Source organism: Moschus berezovskii, chromosome 15 (genome assembly GCF_049115385.1).
Source record: "Moschus berezovskii isolate FMDL1 chromosome 15, NW_MosBer_1.0, whole genome shotgun sequence".
Lineage (NCBI taxonomy): Eukaryota > Metazoa > Chordata > Mammalia > Artiodactyla > Moschidae > Moschus > Moschus berezovskii.
Genome location: NC_142474.1, coordinates 18263683 through 18287912, shown reverse-complemented (window position 1 = coordinate 18287912; position 24230 = coordinate 18263683). Strand labels below are relative to the sequence as shown.

At 50.9% G+C, this 24230-nt stretch overlaps 1 protein-coding gene across 9 annotated transcripts in view; it reads left to right on the top strand.

Annotated features, from left to right (window-relative positions):
* The window catches only part of EPB41L1 (erythrocyte membrane protein band 4.1 like 1), a 142560-nt gene extending 118679 nt beyond the window's left edge, over positions 1-23881 (top strand). For 5 of the 9 annotated variants that reach the window (XM_055436704.2, XM_055436685.2, XM_055436711.2 and 2 more), the window contains 8 exons: positions 1630-2040; positions 3873-3977; positions 6073-6153; positions 10809-10895; positions 11716-11799; positions 13820-13900; positions 14206-14322; positions 20240-23615. In XM_055436704.2, the coding sequence (XP_055292679.1) occupies positions 1630-2040; positions 3873-3977; positions 6073-6153; positions 10809-10895; positions 11716-11799; positions 13820-13900; positions 14206-14322; positions 20240-20248 (975 nt within the window). In that variant the 3' untranslated portion in view covers positions 20249-23615. Of the gene's footprint in view, positions 1-450; positions 559-1629; positions 2041-3872; positions 3978-6072; positions 6154-10808; positions 10896-11715; positions 11800-13819; positions 13901-14205; positions 14323-20239 lie in introns of all 9 variants that reach the window. The other 4 variants (XM_088843818.1, XM_055436677.2, XM_055436693.2 and 1 more) reach the window with 2 other exon arrangements.
* Positions 23882-24230: the final 349 nt, after the last annotated feature.

The window sequence follows — 24230 nt, the reverse complement described above, 5'->3', positions numbered from 1 at the left end:
ACCGCATGCCGCGTAGCTCTGTAGAAGCATGGTTCCGTGGCCTCTCGTCATTACCGCAACCAGAAGCTGCTTGTCCAACCCTATGAGTTCTCTTCCCTAAGCGGGCCTGAGTGTGGCCCAGGCGGAATGACGGGTTCATCTGCTTGGCCCATGTTAGCTTAGCCACAGAGACCCTCGGCTTTTGGTGTGACCCGGCGCCCGGGTGGAGAAGGTGGCACCACCTCTGGCAAACTTCACACTCGCTTTGCCTTGCTGCCCCCACCTGCTGGGTTCCTACCGTTTTGCTTGGCTTGGCCAACGATCTTCCTTCATCCTCTTCCCTTCCCTGATGCTCCTGCCTGCGGGAAGCTGACAGTCCAGAGGTTTCCATCCTGCGTTTCTGGTTCCCTCTCGGTCCCAGTGCCAAGTTCCTTTCTGCCTCCTTAAGACTAACTGTCTTCTCTAATCCAGAACAAAGCCGGAGACGCGGTCAGGCAAGAGACGCAGGTCACCAGCTTAGCGGCGAACCCCCCGGGAAAGGGGGGGCACCTGAGATTCGCCAGCCCCCCGGGCCCTCAGGTCTCTGCAGCCCCTCGGTGCCCCGATGACCTGGTCACCTTCACCCGGCCAGGGTGCCTCGCGGCCTTCACACCCCCACCTGCTCTGGCAGCGCCTCTTGTGGCAGCTCACCTCTGGCTTGTCTGGAATGTGTCCTCACACCTCTCAACCTTCCAGAAACTTGCTGAACGGAGGCTTGTCTCACGAGTGATTCTCTAAGCCTACTGAGTCTCTATAACCTGGAGCCAAGTACTTAAAAAAAAAATATTTGGTGGATGTTAGATTGGTCTTTAAAAAAAGAATGTCATAAAACAGCCAAAAACGTGTGTGTGATGTTTAATCCCTGACAGGCCAAGTTGAGAGGTATGTATGTCAGACAAGAGTGGCTGGTCCCCTTCCAGCACTTCCTTGGCCTGCTGTTGTCAATTGCACTGATTTGACCAGAACCTCCACTCACGGAGCTCAGGGTGAAGGGCTGTAGCACCCAGCTCCCAGGAATTACCCCATGTGGCTCCTCCCTCTAGATGATGCTGACTCCGCCCACCGAGACTCAGTGGAATTGACAAAACCGTGCTGGCTTCCTCTTTGTTCCTCAAAGCTCTTGGCTCCAGCCTCTCTGCCTCCCCATCCTGGGCGTCCCCGAGTCCCTGGGCCTCCCTCCTTGGTTTCTGTCTCCTCAATGTCCTCCTGCACGGATGGGCCTGGGGTCCGGGCTCCCATCCCTGCCGCGTGTGCAGTGCCGCTTCTGATAAACTCCCAGATCATAACCTTGGATGGAGCCTCCTGTCCAGGCCCAACTGGCAGGATGTTCGCTTTGTACTTGCTTTTGCCATCAGCGAGAGACCCTCGGAAAGCAGCATCCTCACTCTTGAGAAATTTTCTGTGTGTGTATGTTTTCTTTTCTTTTTTTTTTTTTAGCTTATTATGGTGTCAAAGAACCTTTCCGGGGGTGTTTTTCTTTTCCTGACCTGCTCTTCCATTTGGGGGCATCGGCTGGCCCCAAGATTTCTTCTGTCATTCACCATCTTGATTTCTCTCTCTCTCTCTCCCCATCCCACACCCCGCCATTCCTCTGATTTTATCTGGCCATAGAGAGCAGGGCTGAGGGAGGGCTCCGAGGAGAAGGTCAAACCGCCCCGGCCCAGGGCCCCAGAGAGTGACACGGGAGACGAGGACCAAGACCAGGAAAGGGACGCCGTGTTCCCGAAGGACAACCACCTGGCCATTGAGCGGAAGTGCTCCAGCATCACCGTCAGCTCCACGTCCAGCCTGGAGGCCGAGGTCGACTTCACCGTCATTGGCGACTACCACGGCAGCGCCTTCGAAGACTTCTCCCGCAGCCTGCCTGAGCTTGACCGAGACAAGAGCGACTCCGAAACCGAGGGCCTGGTGTTCTCCCGGGATCTCAACAAACGGGGCCCAAGCCAGGATGACGAGTCCGGGGGCCTGGAGGACAGCCCGGACCATGGGGCCTGCTCCACCCCGGATATGGCCCAGTTCGAGGTACAGTGGAGCGTCACCGGGACCCGGGCCCACCGGGCACTGCATGTTCAGAGGGCCCTGGGCCACGCGTGAGAAGACTGAGCCGCCAGCCGGAAGCTCTGATCCGTGTTGCATGACCGCCCCTCCGCAGAGCAGCATGGTTCTGTGCTCGCATGTTCGGCAGCTCGGTTTACCCCTAACGTGCACTCCCGGGCGCTTTAACCCCGTGACCCCATCTTTTGCCTGAGGTCAAGTGATGACAGGCAGGCTGGTCCGACTCGACTCCTCCCCCTGCCTGCGTTGCATGGCACCTGCAGAGACCGTATGCTTGTGGACTCAAGGGGGCGCCTGTGGCCTGCTCTGAAAGCCAGATGTTTGTTTCTGATCCCTGCGCTGGCTCCTCTCCCTGGGGCCTGGGGTCTTGGGGGAACAGTGGAAACTCCTAGAGAGAAGGAAGCGTCATTGCAGAAGGGGACACGGGAACAGCCTGGGTCTGGGCCTCTCTGCTCTCAGTGCTTCTCTAGGGGGACCTTTGCTCCCGATTCCTTTGCTTTTGTGTCTCTTCCAGCCCCAGCCGCCTCCCACCACACTCTCCCTTCCCCCACATTCCAGGCATTGAAATAGGAGCTCATCCTCTGGTTTTTCACTCCATGCTGTACCCTCTGGAGAAGGTTTTTTCTCCCTCTCTCTGCCTTGCAAACTTGTCATGTTCCAGGACCGAGTTCACATATCGCTTAACGAGTGAATGCTTTCCCAACCACCCAGGGCAGAAGCGTCGCTCCCTGCTCCGGCCCCCTTGCTCTGCTTGCTTCCGCTCCCATCATAACTACAAGTTGTCAGGTTGCTGGCTGACAGGTCTGCATTCCTACCAGGAGGCAACTCCACTAAGCTTGCATATGCCAAGCACTAATAATGATTAATTGAAATGACTGACTGGATCTCTAAGTTATAACTGTCTATTAAAAGAAGAGTTCCCTCTTACCATCCTCCCAACCTGATGAAAACTGGCATTGATTCATTCATTCATATATGTTAGCACCTGCTGTGTGTATAGCCATGAGCTAGGTTCGATGGAGGACTCAGAAGAAATTAATCATTTAACATAAGACTTCTAGAGTAGAGGCTGTAATCTGTTTGCCCATGGGCCACATGTGTAATCATTTAACATAAGACTTCTAGAGTAGAGGCTGTAATCTGTTTGCCCATGGGCCACATGTGTTTTCTTTGACCTTGGTTTAAAAATCAGGACGATGAATATAAGGTCCAAGGATTTTTTTTTAAATATCATTTAAAAAATCCGATAATCCAGTCACTCAGACCAAACCTGAGTGGACCCCATGTGCTGTCCAGTTCATCCCTGTCCTCAGCAAGCCCACTTCATTTGTTTACATCTGCTGCCTGCCCCTTCCCCCCACCCCCAGGCCTCCAGGTGTGTGACTCTTGCTCTGAAGAACAGACAAAGCAGCTGGGAGGTGGTGGCATCACCCCTGAAGTCATTCAGGACGGTGTATATCAGGAAGATGCTGGATGTGAGACCCGGCAAGGAGCATGTTTACTGAATAGTGAATGTTCTCTTAATGGTAGCCTGAAAACCAGCACGTACCACCATGAGGTTGTATTGTCGCAGGGTCACAGGCAGCCTGTCTGGGTGCTGCTGATGGGTCTGGCTCCCTTCCCGGGCTGTTTGTCTGTGACATCACACCAGGCCTCTTTTGCCCTGGCCTGCATCACCTCTGGAAAGTCAGCCAGTCGCAGGGGTTGGAATTCACCTGCTGACCCTACATCGTGGTTGCCTGTGAGCAGGAATCATGCTGGGGTTTGAGACACAGTGTTCCTCCCTCATCTCCCCACAGCCCGTGAAAACGGAAACCATGACTGTCAGCAGCCTGGCCATCAGGAAGAAGATTGAGCCGGAGGCTGTACTGCAGACCAGGGTTGCCACTGTGGACACCACCCAGGTAACCTGTGCCTTCCTATGTGCCTGAGCATAGAAACTGGGCATTGGAGTCTGGCATCCCCACCATGGCAAACTCCTTTGGCCAGCCCTTGCCACGTTGGCTTCCCCTAGCGCCACAATTTTAACCCCGATGCTCTTCCGAGCTTCATTATCTTCCCTGAGCCCCAGGGGTGGGTGATGGGACAGGCAGACTATTCCTCTTAAAGCCTCAATTTTCCCATCTGTAAAATGGGGATGGTCATGTGGCCTTTATTCTCCTGGGAGTATTACATGGATAAGACAGTGGGTCTTATCAAGTGATGATGGGTCACTTGAAGGAGTTGAAGTGATTTCTTGAGCTATCCCAGGGACTGCTTTGGGAGAAGAGAGATCCCAGTTGAGCTTTAATCAGAGCTTCTCACATGGGGTCATTTTTTTTTTTTTTAATGCACAGGGGTTCCACATCAGACTGACAGAATGAACAAACTGAAAAAAAAAAAAGATAAGTTATTTGTCTCAACAAGATGAAACATACCTAGTACCCTGGAGAAAGTGTTAAGTCATTCAGTCATGTCCAGCTCTTTGTGACCCCATGAACTGTAGCCCACCAGGCTCTTCTGTCCATGGGATTCTCCAGACAAGAATACTGGAGTAGGTTGCCGTTCCTTTCTCCATGTGATGTTCCCAATCCAGAGACAGAACCCCGGGTCTCCTGCATTGTAGGTAGATTCTCTACCGTTTGAGCCACCAGGGAAGCCCAGCCTGAAGAGGCTGTTGTAAACAGACACAGATCCATTACTTACAGAGCATTTCCTCAGCTCCTTTCGTTTTTAAGCTCCGCAGAGGGAGACTGAGGGTCTGATAGATGTCCTCTTGGTTCTTGCTGGCCAGAGGAACGGCAGTGCTTGGGGCTCTTTTGCCCTGGAGACCAGTCTTTTTCTCAAGAACTTAAAGTAAGATGTAAATCTACACGACGTGGGCAACTCTGTCTTTTCCAGAACTCTTTCTCCATCTTTGATAACATGCATAGAGGTTTCTGAGGTGACTAGTGCAGCTGTAAAAAACCTTCGAGTTCTGACAAGCTGTGTGACCCTGGGCAAGCTGCTCCACTGGTCTGTTTGTTTTAGTAATGTGTGTGGGCTTTGTTTTTATACAGAGAAGTAGAAAACTAAAAATGGCCCCACAGCTCCTATAACAAAATAACAACAAAACAGTCACAGTTATGAAATTCAAACAGAACAAAATGAAATTTTTCTTGTGATTCTTCCCAGAAAAATAAAATTATGCATATACCAACATATGTGCTTACATCTCTAAATGTTTAAATTTTTTACACATAAGAGATTGTTCTCTTTTACATTTTACCTTTTTTCTTAATGTTTTCCCTGGAGGTCCCTCCTTGTTGGCCAATGTGGACCCGCCTCACTCTCCTTATTCCCACTTAGGAGCAGATCCTGATTTAGCATGTATTTCTCTCCCATCAATGGACCTGTGATTGTTTTTGTCTTTTGCAGTTAACACTGATGCTGCAATGAACTTTTCTGTTCAGGCTGCCTGGTAAAACTTTCAGTATGCATCGGAAGGATGAATCCCGGCTCTGAAATTTGGATAGAATGTTTCAAATAATCTGGGATTATTTTCCCTTTGTGAAATTAAAGGATTGGAATGAGCTGGAGGACCTGTGACCTGGAATGACCTGAGGCCCGTTTGTAGTTTGGTCTGTGTGTGGATAGGGCTTCCCAGGTGGTGCTAGTGGTAAAGAACCAGCCTGTCAGTGCAGGAGACAGAAGAGATGCGGGTTCGATCCCTGGGTTGGAAAGATCCCCCAGAGGAGGAAATGGCAACCCACTCCAGTATTCTTGCCTGGAGAATCCCATGGACAGAGGAGCCTGGCGGGCTACAGTCTATGGGGCCACAGAGAGTCAGATACAACTGAACACATGCACACATTTACATATGGTGTGTGGACATCCCCCTCCCCAAGCGCACGTTCGTTCACACTGCCTGTCACTTGGTACCTGGGGATGCCCCCTGCCCAGGTGGCAGATGCTGCAGTCGTTCTCAGTACTCTTTCTCTCTCCCCCGACCCCTCTAACAACTCCTCCTCTGGCCCCCAGGTTGATGGGACTGCCCCAGTGGGGAAGGAGTTCTTCACAACTACTCCCTCCATCACCACAGAGACCATATCAACCACCATGGTAAGTAGGACCTGAGACTTGCCTCTCTGACCAGCCCCCTTGCCCCTGAAACAGCCAGATAACAAGCTGACCTCGCCAGGTGTGGCAGGAAGCCCTCATCCACCTCACTGCGTCAGGCATGGGACACAGAGTCAAAGTTTGAAAGTTTGGCCCATAGCTGCCACAGGACAACCTGTCAGATCTCAGTTTTGCAAAGTGGGAGGTGGCATCCCTGAGTTTCAGTCATCTGGACCACCTGAGCTATGGCAGGGACAAAGAGAGGATGCTACTGTCTGATTAACTGATTATCAGCAACACAGAGGGATTGTGCCTATAAAAGCCTTCCTGGACAAAGTCCATCCTCCTGGCACCTGTAGGTGGCCCAGGCCACTTCCTCACGTTGGTCAGTAGATGGCGTGTGGTGACTTTAAGCCAGAAGCTCAAGTCCTGAGGGACCCTGTGGTTCTGCTCTTAAGAGAACTGTCACATCAGATTCTTCAAATGATGACACAACACAGCTAGCATTCAGCCACAGGCTGTGGCTCCATGCAGTGCACTCGGGGGGCAGAAAAAGAGCTGTGAGGTGGATGCTCTTTTTCCTCCACCCTTTACAGAGGAGGAAAATGAAGTTCAGAGAAGTAAAGTGACTTACCCAAGGTCACACCACCAAACTCACGCTAGAGCCAGGTCAGAGCCAGGCGTTCTGGGTCTGGAAGCCCCACTGTCCACCTCAACTGCTCTGCTCTGCTCCCCGATTCTGACCTTTGTGAACAGTGGCCACTTGGGGCTGGGGTTGGAGCGGGTATCAGTGCCTGGGCTGGATCTTTCTTGAGCCGGGGGAGGTTGTTTTCAAATGCTTTCTCTTGCCAAACTCCTGATACACACATAGGAAGAAAATTATACATTAATTTAGGCTACTCCATAGGAAGGTTTTGAGTAAATAAAGACTTTTAAGATACGTAAGCCTAAACCAGTGACCAGCTTGCACACTTTCCCTGGGTCACTCTTTTCCTCCTCTTCCCTCAACCCTTTGCCATGTGGCATCAGGATGCTTCTCGGGCTAAATGTAAATCTGTGAGCAGGCAGTTACATCAATCATTTACTCATCCATCCATCCATCCATTCATTTGTTCTAAAAACGTGTATTAGTCTCTACTCTGCCTGGAATGGGGATATAGAGTTGAAGAAAAGACACTGCCTGTTAGAACTCATTCGTCCAAGTGATATTCACAGGCACATCTAATGCTTAGGTCCTGGCACACAGTGGTGAACATGGCCCAGCTCTCCCACTTTCCTGGCTGGGTGACCACGGACAAGTTACCCAAAACCTTTTCAGACCTGTTTCCACTTGGAAAATGGCGTGGGAGGGGGAACAATAGTATATCCCCCAAAGTGTTGAGGTGAGGCTAAACTAAGGTAATCTATGCAAAGCCTGCCAAAGAGTGCCTGGCACACTGTAAGTGGTCTGTAAATGAGAGTGGCCATTATTTTTTCCTGCCTTCAGGGAACAGTGTAATAATGCTTTCCCAGGGAGCCCAGGGCATGGGTTGAGACCGCAGGAGCCGGGGAAGGCTTTCCCTAGGCAGTGACATCTGAGCTACCCTGGAGGATAAATTAAGGGGCAGTCGTGGGAGGAGGTCTCCTAGGTCATGGTAACAACAGGTGTAAAGGCAAAAATGTGAAGAAGTGGAGCATGTCGGGAGAGGAAGTGGTCAGGAAAGCGAGATGTCAAGCGTGTGGACGGGGAGCAGCGGGGAAGGGGCTGGAAAGGAAGGCTGGGCTGGAAGGGCCTCAGATGTCATGTATGAAGTTCAGACTTCATTCTGGAGACCATGGAGATTCACTTCCATTTTTTAAATATTTATTTATTTATTTGGCTGTGCCGGGTCTTAGTTGCAACATGTGGGATCCAGTTCCCTGTCCGGGGATTGAACCCAGGCTCCCTGCATTGGGAGCGCAGTTTCCCAGCCACTGGGACCACCAGGGAATCCCCTCAGTTTTTTAAGCAGGGGCATGATGTCATCAAATATGTGTTTCTGTGTTTTAGAAAGATAACTCTAGCAACTTGTGTGGTACACGCTTGGAACAAATTTCCTTCCCTTGGGAGCTCGCATCCCTTTTTTCCCCCTTCTTCCCTCTAATCCTCCCTCCCTCCTCCCCTCCCTCCCTCTTTCCTTCCTGCAGCAAATATTTATCGAACACCCACAGTGTGTGAAGTAGTGTGAAGCCAGGCACTGCGAATCCAGCGCGGAGGGAGACAGCAGCGCTGAGCCCACATTCCACTGGGAGAGAGGAAAGAGCAGGCAGAGAACTAGTTTAGGGGCTGGGGCAGGGCCAGAGTGAGAGGTGGTGGAGGCTGACCAGGGGGGTGGGGTTAACGCTGTCTGGAGGCAGGAAAGTTCAAGATTTAGTCACTGATTGGACGTTCAGATGGTGGGAGGAAAGATGCACCAGTGAGGCTGCTCAGTAGCGCCGAGAGTCGCCCTGGCAATCTGCTAGAAAGGAAATTCTCAGGCCCCACCCCAGACAACTCGGGAAAACTACAGGTTGGGGCCCGGGGTGGGGCTTGACTATGTTTTCACAAGTCCTTCAGGTGATACCCCTCAAGTCTGAGAAGCACTTACACAAACAAGGAGCACAGCAGAGGGTGCTCTTTAGCGGAAGGTTGTGGGTGAGGGAGGCAGTGAATTCCCTTTGGGTTCTGATTGAGCCTGAGGTGCCTGTAGGACATTTCCAGGGGAAAATGTCGTGGAGATGGTTGGTTTTAAAGGTCTCGGGTTCAAGAAAGATCTGAGCTGCAGATAAAGAGAGGGGACTGTGGCTTTGACGAGGCCATAGAAGGCTTGAGTGGCCGAGGTGTCTCAGAGAGAGGGTAGTGGGGGAGGTGGAGGGGGGGAGTGGAGAGGAGGCCCGAGTCTGGGGAGGAAGGACCTGGGGGTGGAAATGGACGTGTAGCCCCAGCCAGGGAGAAGGGGTGCTCCTCCTGGAGGCAGGAGAGGTGACTGGTGAGCTGGAGATCTGGGGAAGGAAAGTGGAGTAGCTGGCACCTTGCTTGGAACGACCTGTGTGCCCATCAGTGTGAAGGTGGAGGTGAGGCTTGGCTAGGAAACAGGGATCCAAGAGGAAGTAGAAGTTTGAAGGCCTGGAGGGATGGGAGGATTCAGAGGGGCTAGTGGCTGTCTGCCTGGCTGGGTGAAAGGAAGCCTGAAGCCCAGAAAGCTGCCCTTTTCAGGCCTGCTGCTAAGCCACATTCTGGGACTCTCTCTGAGAAAGTGGCTTGTGGATAGAATAGCAGGTAACCAGGCTACCCACAGCTGCGGCTAGATCAGGGGAGGGTGGGGCGAAGGCAGAGGGCTTCTGTCCTCACCTGTCCCCTGGCAGACAGAGGTCCAGATCTAGAATGAGTCATGCACAGCCCAGATCTGAGGCTCAGCCCACTGGGGAGCTGCAGAGTAGACACAGCTCTGGGCCCCTGGATGGACAAGGCTGAACCCCGAGGTGGTACAGGAAGTGGGAGATGGAGGCTCCCACCAATAATTGTTGTTTAGTTGTTAAGTTGTGTCTAACTGCTCTGTGACCCCATGGACTGTAGCCCACCAGGCCCCTCTGTCCATGGCATTTCCCAGGCAAGAATACTGGAGTTAGTGTGGGTCAGTAAGCCTGGGTCCAATTCCAGGAATATCCAGGAGTTAGACCCCAAGGCAGGACCAGGAGAGCTGGTTCAAGGGCAGAGGGGCATGGCAGAAGGTGTGTGTTGAATCTGGAGTCTGACCAACTTGGATCTAAATCCAGGCTCTGTCACTCACTTGCACGGGGGCTTGAACAAGCCACTTAACATTCCCTGACCTTCAAGTTTCTCATCTGTAAAACAGGAATATTAAAACAATTTCCTAGGTGGTTCAGAGGCTTAAATGAGACCATGCAACCTTAGCACAATACCTAGCACCTCGTGAGTACTCAGAAAGCAATAGTCATCATTTTGTTAGTACCAGCCTGTACTCCTGTATTTACCTGACAGATTGCTGTTTGCAAAGCCCTTTCATCCTCTGTCGGTTTCATAATGTCTCTGTGCAACTGGGACAGGGGTCTCCCTTTTAAAAAAATTTTTAAGACTTTATTCTTTTAGAGCAATTTTAATTTCACAGCAAACTTGAGAGGAAGGTCTAGAGATTTCTCCTAGACCCCTTGCCCCCCAGCACATACACAACCCCCCACCTGCACCTCATTATCAACATCTCCCACTGGAGTGGGATGTTTGTTGCCACTGGTGAACCTGTATACTGCAGGGTCCTTTTATGTAGGAGACTTGGAGAGTGGAAGTGGGTCTGCCCCAGGTCACATGGCTGGAACATGGCAGGGCCTGGATGTCTCTACTGCTTTGTTAGTACTTCCAGGGAGAACATTGAGTCTTGAGTCTTGTTCACCACAGTGTCCCAAGCCAGGCATTCAGTAAATATCTGTTGAATGAGTGGGTGTGTAAGTGTGTAAGCGTGTGTGCTGAGTGAGCGAGCAAGGGATGAACAGGAGCAGACTGAACTGAATGATGCCTTCAGCTCTCTGCCTCTAATGTCACTATTCAACCTTGTGGCTGGGAGAGCTCCATGGTCACGTGCTCCGGCCATCCTGGGGGCCCGCCCACCTGAGACCTGGCCATCTGAGCACTATTGTTTCCCCAGGAGAACAGTCTCAAGTCCGGGAAGGGGGCAGCTGCCATGATCCCAGGCCCACAGACGGTGGCCACGGAAATCCGTTCTCTTTCTCCGGTAAGTGGGCAGGGCCAGCTCAGGCTAGGGGACTCAACACAGAGCATGTGGACGCAAGTCCACAGGTGGCCCAAGGCAAGTGCGGCGTGGAGCCTGGGAGGCTGCCCCTTTAAGGACAGCACTAGGAAACAGCATCACATTCGGATGCCCACAGGGCTCCCTGGCCAGGGTCTCATCCATTGCCCTCCCCACCACCCCCCGCGTACAAGTAGGGCAGTGGCGGAGTGGGATGAACTGGTCCCTCCCCTTGGTGATGCCTGTAATGTCACAGCTCTTTGGCATCTTCTCTCCTTACTGACCAGGAGGAGTTATGGACTAGGAGTCCAGAGGCGTGGACTCTGGACCTGCTCCATCCTCAGTAGCCCGAGTCTGTCATTGAGAGGTCTCTGGCAGTGCTTCCATTCTCCAGATCTGTCGTCTTCATCATCTAGTCCCAGAAAGAGTGTCTTCCCCACCCTGACAGGATGGGGGATGAGGAGGGCTCTGTTCCTGCCTTGGGATCCCTCTGTTCATCCTCCTCAAAGGCCAGGATTCTTAAATTCTAGGGTCTTGTTAGGATTCGAGACCTTAGGAATCTCAAGTTCTAGGAATCTTAGATTCCAGGGTTTGAGAATTTCCTGGGTCTAGCGTTCTGAAGACTCCAGTATTCCTGAGTTCTTAGACTCCGTGACTCTAAGCATCTTGGCTTCCAGACTTCACCTTCATGGAACCACCCCCTTCCCCACGTCTCCCTTGGTTGGCCCCGCCCCCTCCCCATCCTGCAGACCCCAGCGTCCTCACCTGACCCCTGGGGTGGGGTGGCGGTGGTTATATTCTGCAGATCATCGGGAAAGATGTCCTCACCAGCACCTACGGCGCCACCGCGGAAACCCTCTCCACCTCTACCACCACCCATGTTACCAAAGTGAGTAGCAGCAGCAGGACCGCGTGTGCCCCCAGCCTGGCCGTGGGGCTCGGAGGCTCGCCACAGCTCTGCCTTGTGATGCGGATAGAGAAGACTGCAGTGTTTCTGGAGTGCTGTGCACTTCGTTCCGTGCTAAGCATCATAGGCACCGACCTGCCCTTCATTGTTGACGGCCAGGCTGGGGGGATGGGACTGTCTCCTTGGAAGACATTGTGAACCGTAGTGTTTGTGCCTTATGGAGCTTAAGTGCCAGAGGGATTTAGCGGGGAGCGATTTAAGGAAGGCTCCAAGAGTGAGGAAGGGGCTTCTGGAAACGGTGGGGTTTGCGCAGGGTCTTGGAAAGCCAGGAGGACTCTTGAGGGAGGAGGCAGACATTCTAAGCCACGTGGAAGATGGGAGCAGAAACCGTGTGTTCGCTTATTCATTCTCTGAGCAAATGTTAGTGAGTGTCACCCTTACGCTACCTTTGTGCGAGGGACTGCTGGAGGGGCTGCAAGCAATGCACACGAAGAAACAAGATACGACGTCTCTGCCAGGAAGCAGCAGCATGTAGGGGTGGAACTGTGAGAAATTAGGCTGAACGGAGGGAGGGGGACGCAGAACAGAGACAAGAAAGAGAAATCCCAGGACAAGGGTGACAACAGAGGGTCTGAGTCTCAGAGCCACGGAAAGCCATCAAGGTTTTTAAAGTGGGAAGGAACCCAGTGAAAAGGGGTTTAAGGAAAGGCGATGAGGTCCACCAGGATGTGCAGCTAGATAGGAGAAAGAAGAGAGTTGTGGAAGAGACTAGGAGTGGAGGGGGCAGAGCAGGGGGTCCAGGAGAAAGGGGCGGGGCCAGAGGAGGGGAAGGGGCGGGGCCAGAGGAGGGGAAGGGGGCGGGGCCGGAGGAGGGAGACCTTCCCGGTGGGTCAGCAGTGACTTACAGGATGGGGCCTGCGGGCTGAGGACAGGCTGACCACTGTGTCCATGCCTGAGTGGCCAGGAGGAAGAACAGGAGGGAGCCTTGGGCAGAGATGCAGTCCTGGAGGAGAGAGGCCAGGGAGCCAGGCTGAGTGGGAGGTTCTGTTCAAGCATCGAAGGACAGCACTAGCCCTTAATAAGCAAGACCGTCCCAGCCCTGCCCCCTCCCACACAGCACGGTCCCCAGAAAGAACCCATTCCTACCAAAAGCATCAGTGAGCAAGGATGACTTGACTGAAAGGTTTATGGGAAGGGGTTCCATCATACACCCCGCAGCATACAGCTCGAAAGTCTCTTCTGGCCCTGCCACCTGGGAGCCGTCTCTTCTCTCTGTCCACTCCTGACTCCAGCTGGGCCTTCCCTCCGCCACCACCTACCTTTAATATACCAAGCAGTTAGGTCCTGCCCCATCTTCTGAGCTTGCTTCCAGGCCCCACCCCTCCAGAAAACAGTGGCAGCTATAAGCTTATGTATAAGCATCATCCATGCAATTTTCTCTTCTAGTGTCGTTGGAAGTCATTTAAAGGAGAACTTTGTCACCATTCACATTTCATTCATGTGTTTCATTCAACAAATCCGCATTTTAGCACCTGTCCTGGCCAGGTGGGGCAGGGGAATGGGGGAGGAGGGGATGCAGAGGTGAACAAAAATAACAGCCCCTGCCCTCAAGAGCCCCAGCCTAGTGAGCAAGGCCAGGTCACACACACAAGGTCAGCACAAGCTGGAGAGGCCCAGAACCATGAGAGATATGAACTTGCCGCTCAGAAAGTACCAGGGCAGGAAAGTGGAAGGACCGCTCACCAGGGTGAGGGCCACAGCATTCGAGCCCGGCTTGGAAGAGCTAGAGAGGGCAGCTTGGTAGCTGGGGGAGCGGTGGCAGCCAGGCAGGGTGTTCAGTCTGAAGTCCCAAAACTAGTAAAGGGAAAAATCGAGGGAGCCAGGAGAGAAGGTGACTGATGATTCCAGCCTTGCCCTTGAGGGGTGCTTTGGCTGTGTTCCCTGTCGAGGCTGCTGCCCCAGCCGGACCCAAGGCTGAACCTGCCTCCCTCTCCCTCTGCAGACTGTGAAAGGAGGGTTTTCTGAGACGAGAATCGAGAAGCGGATCATCATCACCGGGGACGAAGACGTTGATCAAGACCAGGTATGCGGATGGGAGCGTGGGTCCCAGTGGCACTGCTCAGGCCGCCGGCCCTCCTGCGTTGGGTTAGCCGTGGACAGCTGCGTGTGTGAGCAGAGAAGATGTCCACTTCCTGCTGACCCTGTCCAGAGAAGCCCCCAAGGAAAGGACACTGAATGGGAGGCAGAAGGAGCCAGAAGACCTGAGCTCCACCCTCTCCCGTGAACCTGTGGGGGCCTCGCTGTGCGCTGGAGGGGCTCGCTGGTCTCCGTGGCCTCACCCGAATTCAGTGTGCTCTGGCTCCTCACCCTGCTCTTCTTTTCCTCCAGGCCCTGGCTTTGGCCATCAAGGAGGCCAAACTGCAGCATCCTGACATGCTGGTAACCAAAGCCGTCGTCTACAGAGAAACAGACCCATCCCCGGAGGAGAGGGACAAGAAGCCACAGGTGAGGCTCGTGGGGCTCAGTAGCTGTCAGACAGAGGAGAGAACAAGGTCCTCTGAGAGGCGTTGCCATGTGAGGACCCACCCAGAGGCTGGGTCCCCAGCACAGCTTTGATCACCACCCCCCAGGCTTCCTGATTTGGGCTTCAAAGGAAAGAAACAGCTCCCCTAGATTTGATATGAGGACAGAGGGGAAGGAAGACTGGTTTCTTTGGGGTTTCAGGCTCCAGACCCAGAAAAGTAAATCCAGAAGTGGTGAGAAAAGGGAAGAGAAGATCGGATGGGTGGATACCAAGGTGGGATAGACAGAGATAAGCAAAACCTCACTGACCCATTGCCTATAAGCTGGGAGTCAGAAAAAGTCCTACCCAGCCCACAGTCACATTCCTGTCCCCAATTCTCTGTCTCCATCACCAGTCACTAGATGTCGCCAAGAAGGAAACTTTTATAAATTGAAGTATAGTTGAATGTTGAAAAAAGATAGTTGAAAATTTTTATCTTTTACAGTTGAAAAAAGATAAAATTTTTTTATCTTTAAAAAATATATTTATTTAGGTTGCTCTGGGTCTTCATTGCTTTGCGTGGGCTTTCCCTAGTCGTGGAGAGTGAAGGCTACTGTTCACTACAGTGCCTGGTCTTCTCTTGCCTCAGAGCACGGACTCTAGGCACACAGGCTTCAGTAGCTGTGGTGCACAGGCTTAGTTGCTCCGTGGCATGTGGGATCTTCCTGGACCAGGGATTGAACCTGTGTCCCCTGCACTGGCTGGCGGATTCTTATCCACTGTGCCACCAGGGAAGTCCTAATTTTTTTTTTTTAATTGAAGTAGAGTTGATGCCAAGGAGGAATATGAGGACCAGAGTCCTTCATCCCATCTGTCTTGCTAGATTGGAAACCCTTCTGAGGCCACCTGGGGCCAGAATCTGCGGGGACTTCAATCCTTACTCTTTCCTCTTGGGCCATCAGTGCTTTGGTGAATAACAGGAGGGAGATGGTGCTGGAGCAGACAGGTCTCCCCCCTGAACTTTGGGGAAGCTGGTGAGGCCCCTCTAGAAATTTACTGAATTTTATCAGATCTATAATAATTGAGTTGAATGAAATAAGTTAGACACAAAAAGTCCTTACAAATGGGTCCATTCATAGGAAGTTCAAAAACTGGCCATACTACACATGCTCAAAGTCTGAATATCAATTCCTGCTGAGAAGTGGCACTGACAGGGAAGAACCATAAGGGAACCTTCGAGGGTGCTGGAAGTGTCAGTGTCTTGAACTGGGAGGGTTGCATGGATGTGTACATATGTAAAAATGTGTTAAGATCCACGCTTAGATTTCTGTTCTTGACTGACTTTGCACATTATACCTCACTGGAAAATAAATCCATTTCAAAGGCCCACACAAGCAGCAGGTCTCCTTTTGTCCTCTTCCCTGATGAAGAAAACCAGTGTTTTCTAGAAAGACACAAGAGTGTTTCTTTTACACCCTTTGATTACCACCCCCTTCATGTCACAAGAAAAGGCATGAAAGTATTTTCCTGCCACTCTGAAACATTGCCAACCCCGATCTAGACCAGTGCCGTCCGACAGAACTTTCTACAGTGATGGAAATAATTTTCTGTGCTGTGCAGTGTAGGAGCCACTAGCCACATGAAGCTGTTGAATACTTGAAACTGGCTAATCTGAAATGAGATGTACCTTAAGGGTAAAATGCGTACTGAATTTTCAAGATTATGTATGGAGAAAAAGAGTATGAAATAGTTCAATAATTTTTATATTGATTACATGTTAAGTGATAATGTTTGGATATATTGGGCTAAGTAAAATACATTATTAAAATTAATTTCACCTGATTCTTTTTACTCTTTTTGATGTAAATTCAAACATTAGAGTTTTACTAATATAGCTGGAAAATTTTAGAAAGCCATAAATTTCTAGAACATTTAGAAAATATTGTCTAGAATATCTATTATCTGAAAAATTTTCGATTCCATCTGTGGCTCGTATTTCTGTTGGAGAGTGCTGGTTTACTTGTGTGCTTAATTTATTTATTCATTCTGGGTTCATTGTGCCATGGGAGCTCTTAGTTGCAGCATGTGGGATCTAGTTCCCTGACCAGGGAATGAACCCAGGCCCCCTGCATTGGGAGTGCAGAGTCTTAGCCATTGGACCACCAGGGAAGACCCAGACAGGGATGGTCTAGAAGCCGTATAAGCTGATCACTGGGCAGAGCCTGCCTTCCTCAGACTTTCATGTAAAGTTGCTCAGTTATTGTTGCTTTTTGTTACCCAGGTCTCAGAGGGGTAGAGCGTAGTTCACTTGCCAAGCTGGTGCTGAGCTGGCTGTTATTACCCCGGGAACACAGATACTAGAGAACTACTATCAGAGAGTCTGACTGAGAAGTGCTGGGTTAGGACCTGGGAATCTTTTTTTTTTTCAGTTTTATTTTATTTATTTGGCTGCACAGTATGCGTAACTTTCCTGACCAGGGATTGAACATGTGCTGCTTGTTTGCATTGCATGCTCCAGTCTTAACCACTGGACCAACAAGGAAACCCCCTGGGAATCTTTATTTATACGTTGGTCCTTAGGAAATCCGTGTGCAGCCAAGTGTAGGAGCCACTGACTCCGTTCCATCCATCCTGCTGACTTAGCTTCATGACCATCGGGGTCTCAGTGTGCTCACTTGCAAAATGAAGAGACAGGACAAGCCCTCTTGCAGTTATATACAATCTCTGGCTATGTATTTGCATCCCTAGGTTCTTGTATCTCCTCCATTCCCTGTCTCACTCCTCCTCGTCTTTCCCAGAAGCATCCCAGTCAGTTCCCCCAGGCTCCTGCCTTCCCATGTTCCCTGGCTATTCGGTGCTCTCAGCTCTCATCCCAGCGTCCACATCCTGCCTACTCCGTGCGGTCTTTCACGTCTGCCCACCTCAGTGCTCCCTTTGCCATCTCATTCCCTTCTCTTCCCCCCACCCTTTACTTCTTTCTTGGCTGCCATTGTCCCACACGTCACCACACACCGTGTCTCTCTCTTTTGGATTCTTCTGTAAAGGTCACCTTGTTACGTTGCCCTGGAGAGACAGAAGTTTCTCCCTTGCCTTTTCTGCCCACCTTCCTTCCCATTAATTGTCACCAAGTAGGAACGACCTCTGACTCTTAATATAGTCAGACTCACTAATTCTGGAGGGGAAATCTGCTCTGAATTAGAAAACCCTTTTTTAAAAAAAAAATTATTTGGCTGTGTTGGGTCTTAGTTGTGACATTCAGCTTCTCTCTAGTTGAGGCATGCAGGCTTAGTAATTGTGGCACACCAGCTTAGATCATGGGGGATCTTAGTTCCCTGACCAGGGATTGAACGTGCATTCCCTGCATTGGAAGGCAAATTTTTAACCACTGGACCATCAGGGAAGTACTCTAAGGCAGGTACTCTATTAATTGATGAGAAAACTTAAAGTGAAGCCAGCACTGTAAGAAGAACTTCTCAGAAAGTAGCAGAATGGAGTAGAAAGAACAGACCCAGCTTTGGACCCAGCAAGTTTGTCCAGAGGAACCACCCCAGGCCTCAGTTTCCTCATCTACAAAATGGAGTTAATCTATACATTGGCACTGCTGTAAAAAAACCACATTTATGAGTGTTAGAGACTGCACAGGCTGCTGTAACAGAACAGAAGACTGGATGGCTTAAACAACACACACTTAATTTCTCACAGTTCTGGGAGCTGGAAAGTCCGAGGTCAAGGTGCCAGCCAATCTGGTTCCTGGTGAAGGCCCTCTTCTGGTTTGTAGACAGCCATCTTCTCTGTGTCCTCATGCAGTGGAGAGCAGAGAAGCCATCTTTCTCATGTCTCTTCTTACAAAAGCACGCATCCTGTTTATGCTGCTGCTGCTGCTGCTAAGTCACTTCAGTCGTGTCCGACTCTGTGTGACCCCATAGACGGAAGCCCACCAGGCTCCCCCGTCCCTGGGACTCTCCAGGCAAGAACACTGGAGTGGGTTGCCATTTCCTTCTCCAATGTGTGAAAGTAAAAAGTGAAAATGAAGTCGCTCAGTCGTGTCCGACCCTTAGCAACCCCATGGACTACAGCCTACCAGGCTCCTCCATCCATGGGATTTTCTAGGCAATAGTACTGGAGTGGCTTGCCATTGCCTTCTCCGGATCCTGTTTATGAGCACCTCCTAAAGGCCCTGATTCTGAATACCATCCTCTTGAGGGTTGGGGCCTCAACCTGTGAATTTTGGGGGGACACAAACGTTGAGTCCATAGCAGTGACTTACAAGGGTGTGGTCTCGCATACCAAAGGTGCTTGGCGATGTGGACTTGCTTCCTTGTCCCTACAGTTTCGTCATGTTGAGTGGTTGATGAGAGCCCTGAGCAAGTCAAACTTTACACTTCTATCACCAGCCTGTTGCACGAGTTTCTGTTTCTGTGTGGGCATCCGTCTTGCCAGTCTTCATTGTCTCTCCCCTCCCTGAATCCTCCTCCTGTCCCTGCTCCAGTAGACTTCCTTGTGAAGTTCTTCCTTCTTGAAGTTCTTGCTGTGAGTGTGGAAATCACCTGTCTCACACAGTCTTCTCTCCCTGCAGCTCACAGACCAGCTGTGTGGCTTTGGCTCTGTCTTTGCTCCACTGGCCCACCTCCTTCAGGCAAGATCTGTATCCCAAACACAGCCAGCAAGAGGGTGGCACCCACCCAACCTCCCAGAGCTTTCTTGCTTTCAAAGTTCTAATTAAATGGGGAAGGGCAGGGGCAGGATTGACCTGTTTCAAAGCAGGAGACTTGGGTTCTAGTCTTGTTTCTGCCACCAACTTGCTAAGTCTTTGCACCCTCTGGGCTCAGTTTTCCCATCTATCAAATGAGCCAAGAAGGACCAGCTGTCTACCACTCCATTAGCACTTGACCATGTAAGTGGTAAAGGACAGGAATGATATGCCACCTGTTAAATAGTTCTGGGTAGTTGCTATATGTCAGGCATGGTGTTGGGCTCTGGAAAGACAGCAATAAGTAAGAGACAGCCCTTGCCCTCAATGAGATCAGAACAGTATGTGGTTAAGTTAACAACAGCAGTAGTAATGATAAGAACAGTCAGGATTTACTCAGCACTCACGCTGATCCTTGTCTTGAATCGTCCCTACAACTTCTGTCCATTTTACGGAGGAAGCAACCAAGGTCTAAAGAGGTTAGGAAACTCGCCCAAGGTGACAGAGTTAGTAGACCACACAGTGGGGTTCGACTTCAGATTATCTGATTTCAGAGCCCAGACCCCTTAACCGCTCAAGTTTTGGCGTCAAACTTGAGTGGGGATCCAGATTCCAGTTTCTTTACTTAAACACTACTGGCTGGGGTTTAACTAACCTCCAGGACACAGCAGGCCATGGCAAACAGAAAGGGAAGACAAAAAGAAAAAAAAAAAACACCTCTGCCATCACATCTAAATATTTTTTAGATCTGAGAGCAGATAGGAAGACAAAATGAAACAAGTGTGATCTTAGCTTTCGGGAAAAGCTAAGGACAAAGTTTCAAGGTAACTTGAAAATTTTTCTGCCCAAGTGAAAGATCCTACCTGCGTGGAAACAGCCCAGCAAACATGCATGGACTTTGGAGTCAGACAGGTGGCCTCGAGAGAGAGTGAAGGACAGGAAAGCCTGGTGTCCTGCAGTCCATGGGGTCTCAAAGAGTACGACTGAGTGACTGAACAACAGCAAGGTGGATTCAGTTGTCAGTGGCCACTTTATCACCAGCTGTGTGGGCTTCGATAAGTCACTCTGTCTTCCTAGGTCATAATCAGGGGCACATGGTAAACAGAGTGAAAACAACCATGTATTTGAAGATGAATGACAAAAGTTACTAACTCTTCTTGTCCTCTTCTTTCCTTTGCATCTCCCTTCTCCTCTCCCCCCGCCCCTCCCTCCCCGACCTCTGGCTTCAGGAATCCTGACCTCTGTGAAAAGATGCTGGCGTTTCTGGTCCAACCCAAGCCAGAGAACCATAAAGAAGGGGCCTTCATCCTGGATTCTCCAACTCAACACCGACGTCCCAGCTGTGACGTACTGTCCCTGAAAGAGACTGGGAAAGGAAAAGCATATATATATAGATATATATAGATATAGATATATATACAGGAAACACCACGTCCTTGCACTGCTGCCAGGGCTGGCCGAGCATTCGGCCGACAGCAACAACCAACATCTGAACGCCTACATTTCCTTTGCAGACAAATTGAAGAATTGGTGGGATTTTCCAGGAAACAAACAAATATTATGACAACAGTAATCCCTTGCTCCCCACCCCACCCCACTTTGAAGCCCTGCAGAACAACCAAGGCAAGCCAGACCACGCTGATTGTAGAAGTACAGTGCCGCCTGGGTCTGCACGTTTCCTTCAGTGGACAAGCCTACCATTTCTTCTTTTCCTGCATCTGTTGCCCACTCCAATGCAAAGGAAAACACTTTTGCAGCCAGTTAGAGAAGCTGCAGCAGCAAGACACGCCCCCGTCAACTGTTTTCCAAGAAAGAAAAATCCCCCATTCGGAAAGGAGGAGGAGGAACACTGGATTCTTATTTTTTGGGTCTTGACACTGGGCTGCAAAATCCACCTGCCTTTCTTCCACCTCCTTTCCCCCTCAACTCTCACACATCTTGTTGTCATTTTCTGTCTGGGTTCCCTCCTCCCTCTCCCTCACTCCACGCCCCTCACCTTCTGTGTCCTGGTCCTGTCGAGGGCCACCGCAGATGACTCTCACTGGAAATGAGAAAAAGAAAAGAAAAGCACGAACATGAAACCAAGCCACAGGAGGTGAAGTAGACATTGTATGTTTATGGGTTCTCATTATGAAGGTGCCGCTTGTAGGAGATTTGTATGGATGTGCTTTTAAGTTATGTATATTACATATAACCGGAAACAAATATTAAAATAAACAGTGCTGGTAAGTATGAAGCTGACATTTTAAAATTATAATTATCTGACTGTGATTGATGTATTCTCAAGGTTCCTAGATCTCACCGAACCAACCCAGCCAAGGAGACCCAGACTCAGGCTGTGGGTCGCTCACAGTAGGAGCTGACAGTTCAGTGTAGAAATACAGTGTGTGGTGTTTGTACTTGGTTGATTGGTGGGGAGGGGTGGGGTCCCCATATGGAGAGGCAGGGGTTTGTCAAGAAGGAAGTGACATTGGTGTGGTTCAAGATGCCTTCTCCCCCAGGCAGTAGCAGCCGGGACCTGGTCCGTGCTCAGGATTCTGCAGCACAGATCCCCTCGCTCAGTCCCCCTACCTCCCTGGAAGGCTCGCCTCAGTTCTCAGTCGTCTCTTTGTTGTGCCACATGTCATGCCTTTCCCTGACCGCAGTGTGACAGCTAACTCCTATCCCAAGGGAGGTGATGCCCCCAGCTGCCGCGGAAGACGGTGGCTTCCACCTGGCTGTCTGACTGTCCCCAGCTCAGTTCTTTCTTTTGGCCACTCCTGTATTCTGTCTGAATCGTTCTCTTCTTCCTGGGTCAAAGCAGCCATGGTAGAGACTGAACACAGGGCAGGCCCAGACAGGTCAAAACTGGACTCGCAGAGGCTCCTGAAACAAGCTGAGATGGACAGGAGGTGTTGCTGGGGCTCCACCTGCAAATAAGACCCTGGCTTTGGAGACCTTCCCTTCAGTCAACATTTGTTCTCTGATCCTGGGCCCTAAGAGTCCCAGAAGTGGCCTGGAGACTACAGGAGCCCTTGGAGAAGGTCCCATCAAAAGCTTGGCATTGCCCTGTGGCACATGTGGGCTTTCCAGACACAAGCTGCTTTCCTGAGCTCAGTGAGGCCCCTTCTGAAGGCATTTGCCCTTTAATTTCTCAGTCCCATTTCACTTCCCCCATCTTGCTTCTAAAGCAGTCGATAAATTAATTCAACAAATATTTACTGAGTACTTACTTGTGCCAGGCACTATTGTTAGGCTCAAGGAGACAGTGTGTGGGGGAGGGGGGAGGAGCAGAGGGACCTGGGAAGCTCCCTGAGCCAACCTTATATCTCCAGCCCCTCTGAGAGCACTTCCACCTTCTCTCCAATCATCAGACATCTGCGGATGCCCTGCCAAGGGCCCAGGCTTGCTTATCCATTCCCCTGTGACACATATGCTTCGCTGCTTAGCTGGTGCTGACCTGAGGCAGAACAGTGCTTGCCTCTGTAGGTAACCATGGGATGGGGAGAGGCAGAGAGAGCCCTGCATCTGGGGCTCAGATGGCACAGTCAGCCACACCCCCCTCCAGCTCCCCCGGGAGTGGAAGCTCACCAGGTTCCTCTTACACAGAAGCCACAGAACCTCCTCCCTGTCCTCCTCAGCTTAAGAGCCCCCACTTCTTCTGGGCCAAGAGCTGGAGTGGCTCTGCCCTCTGGGCCATCTGGAATCTGGCTCAGGCATCCTTGTCTTTGCAGGGACCAGGCGTCCTGAGCACACTGGACATACCTCAGAGGGAGAATATTTGTTGTGGATTCTGCACCTGCCTACAGACCCTATGTGTGTGGCTTCAGGATAGGGAAGAAGTGACCAGGCTTGGTTTGTGGGCCAGCCAGGGTTTATGGAGCTCTCCAGTCCACAGATGCTCTGACCTTCCACAGAGAGGCAGGCATCTGCCAGCAGGGAGGAGGGGAGCTGCAAAGCTGAAATCTAGGGCGCTGTTTCCTTCCCATCCTCCTCTTCACAGGGAATATAGATGTTCGTCTTATCTGTCTTCAACCTACTTTTCCATTTTCCATTTCACATCCTTTCTGTGCCACCTCGCCACCCAGGAGACCACGTAGCATAGTGGAAGAAGTCCCGGAGGGCAGTCAGGAGTTCTGGGTGGCCATCCTGGCTCAGCCTCTAACTCACCACGTGCCATTGAGCTCATCTTATCCTCGCTTCAGGGGCCTCAGTTTCCCCACTTGCAAAAGGAACAGGAAAAGCAGATGCCCTCCGTGGCCTTTGTCCACTCTGCCAGCCTGTAAGTCTTTGTTTTCCCCTATTTTGCTTTCTTGGGATCTTTTCCATCTGAGGGTACAGGAAGTGCCAAGACCTGTTTCAGTTTTTGAATCCTGTAAGCACATTCCAAGACTGGCCTGAAATTGCATGAGCAACGTCACTCTAATTTTTTTTTTTCCAAGAAGCACCTTCCTAACCAACTGCGACGCTGTCCTGGCCCTTTACTCTCAGCCCTCTCCTCTCTCGTCCCGCGCTCCCCCACCTCAGTGCTCCGTGCTGTGTGCGTGTGCTCTCTGTTCTTGTATACTCAATAAAAGTGAAATAAATGTGTTTGATGCTGAACCACAAACTGCTTTGGCATCTCTCTCTGACCCTAGCTACCAGTACAAGTTGGCATTGTGGGAAAGGCTAAAACTGGGGTGGAGAGATCCCAACTGGAACATTTTCATTCAACCTACAACACCTTCATTCAAATATCTGCAGATCCCAACGTGGACCAGGTCTTGGTTTTACGAGAACAACAATGAATAAGATAAAGCCCTTGCCCTCCAGGAGCCCAGAGGCTAGCGGAGAAACTGACAATAAAACAGGCGAGGGCTCAAAGACGATTCCAGGGTGATCAGCACCAGGAAGGTAATGCACCGGGGGAGGGGATGGTCACTGAAGACCACTTTAAATAAGGTGGCCCGCGATGGCCTCCCTGAGGACATCTTTTTGAGCTTAATGAAGAGAAAGATCCAGTAAGGTGAAGAACTTGAGTGAGTGCATTCTAGGCAGCAGGATCAGTAAGCAGGTGGGCCCAGGACACAGAGGGGCTTGGTGTGTGGAGGTCCCTCCTTGGGAGTCAAGTGGATAACGTACATAGCAAGTCCCAACTTCAGCCTTTGCTCATCCCCTTCGTGTATGTTGCCACGTCCCCGTACATGCCACCTGTCCCAATGTTGATGTCAAATTGACTCTGAGCAAACTCTGGAAGATAGC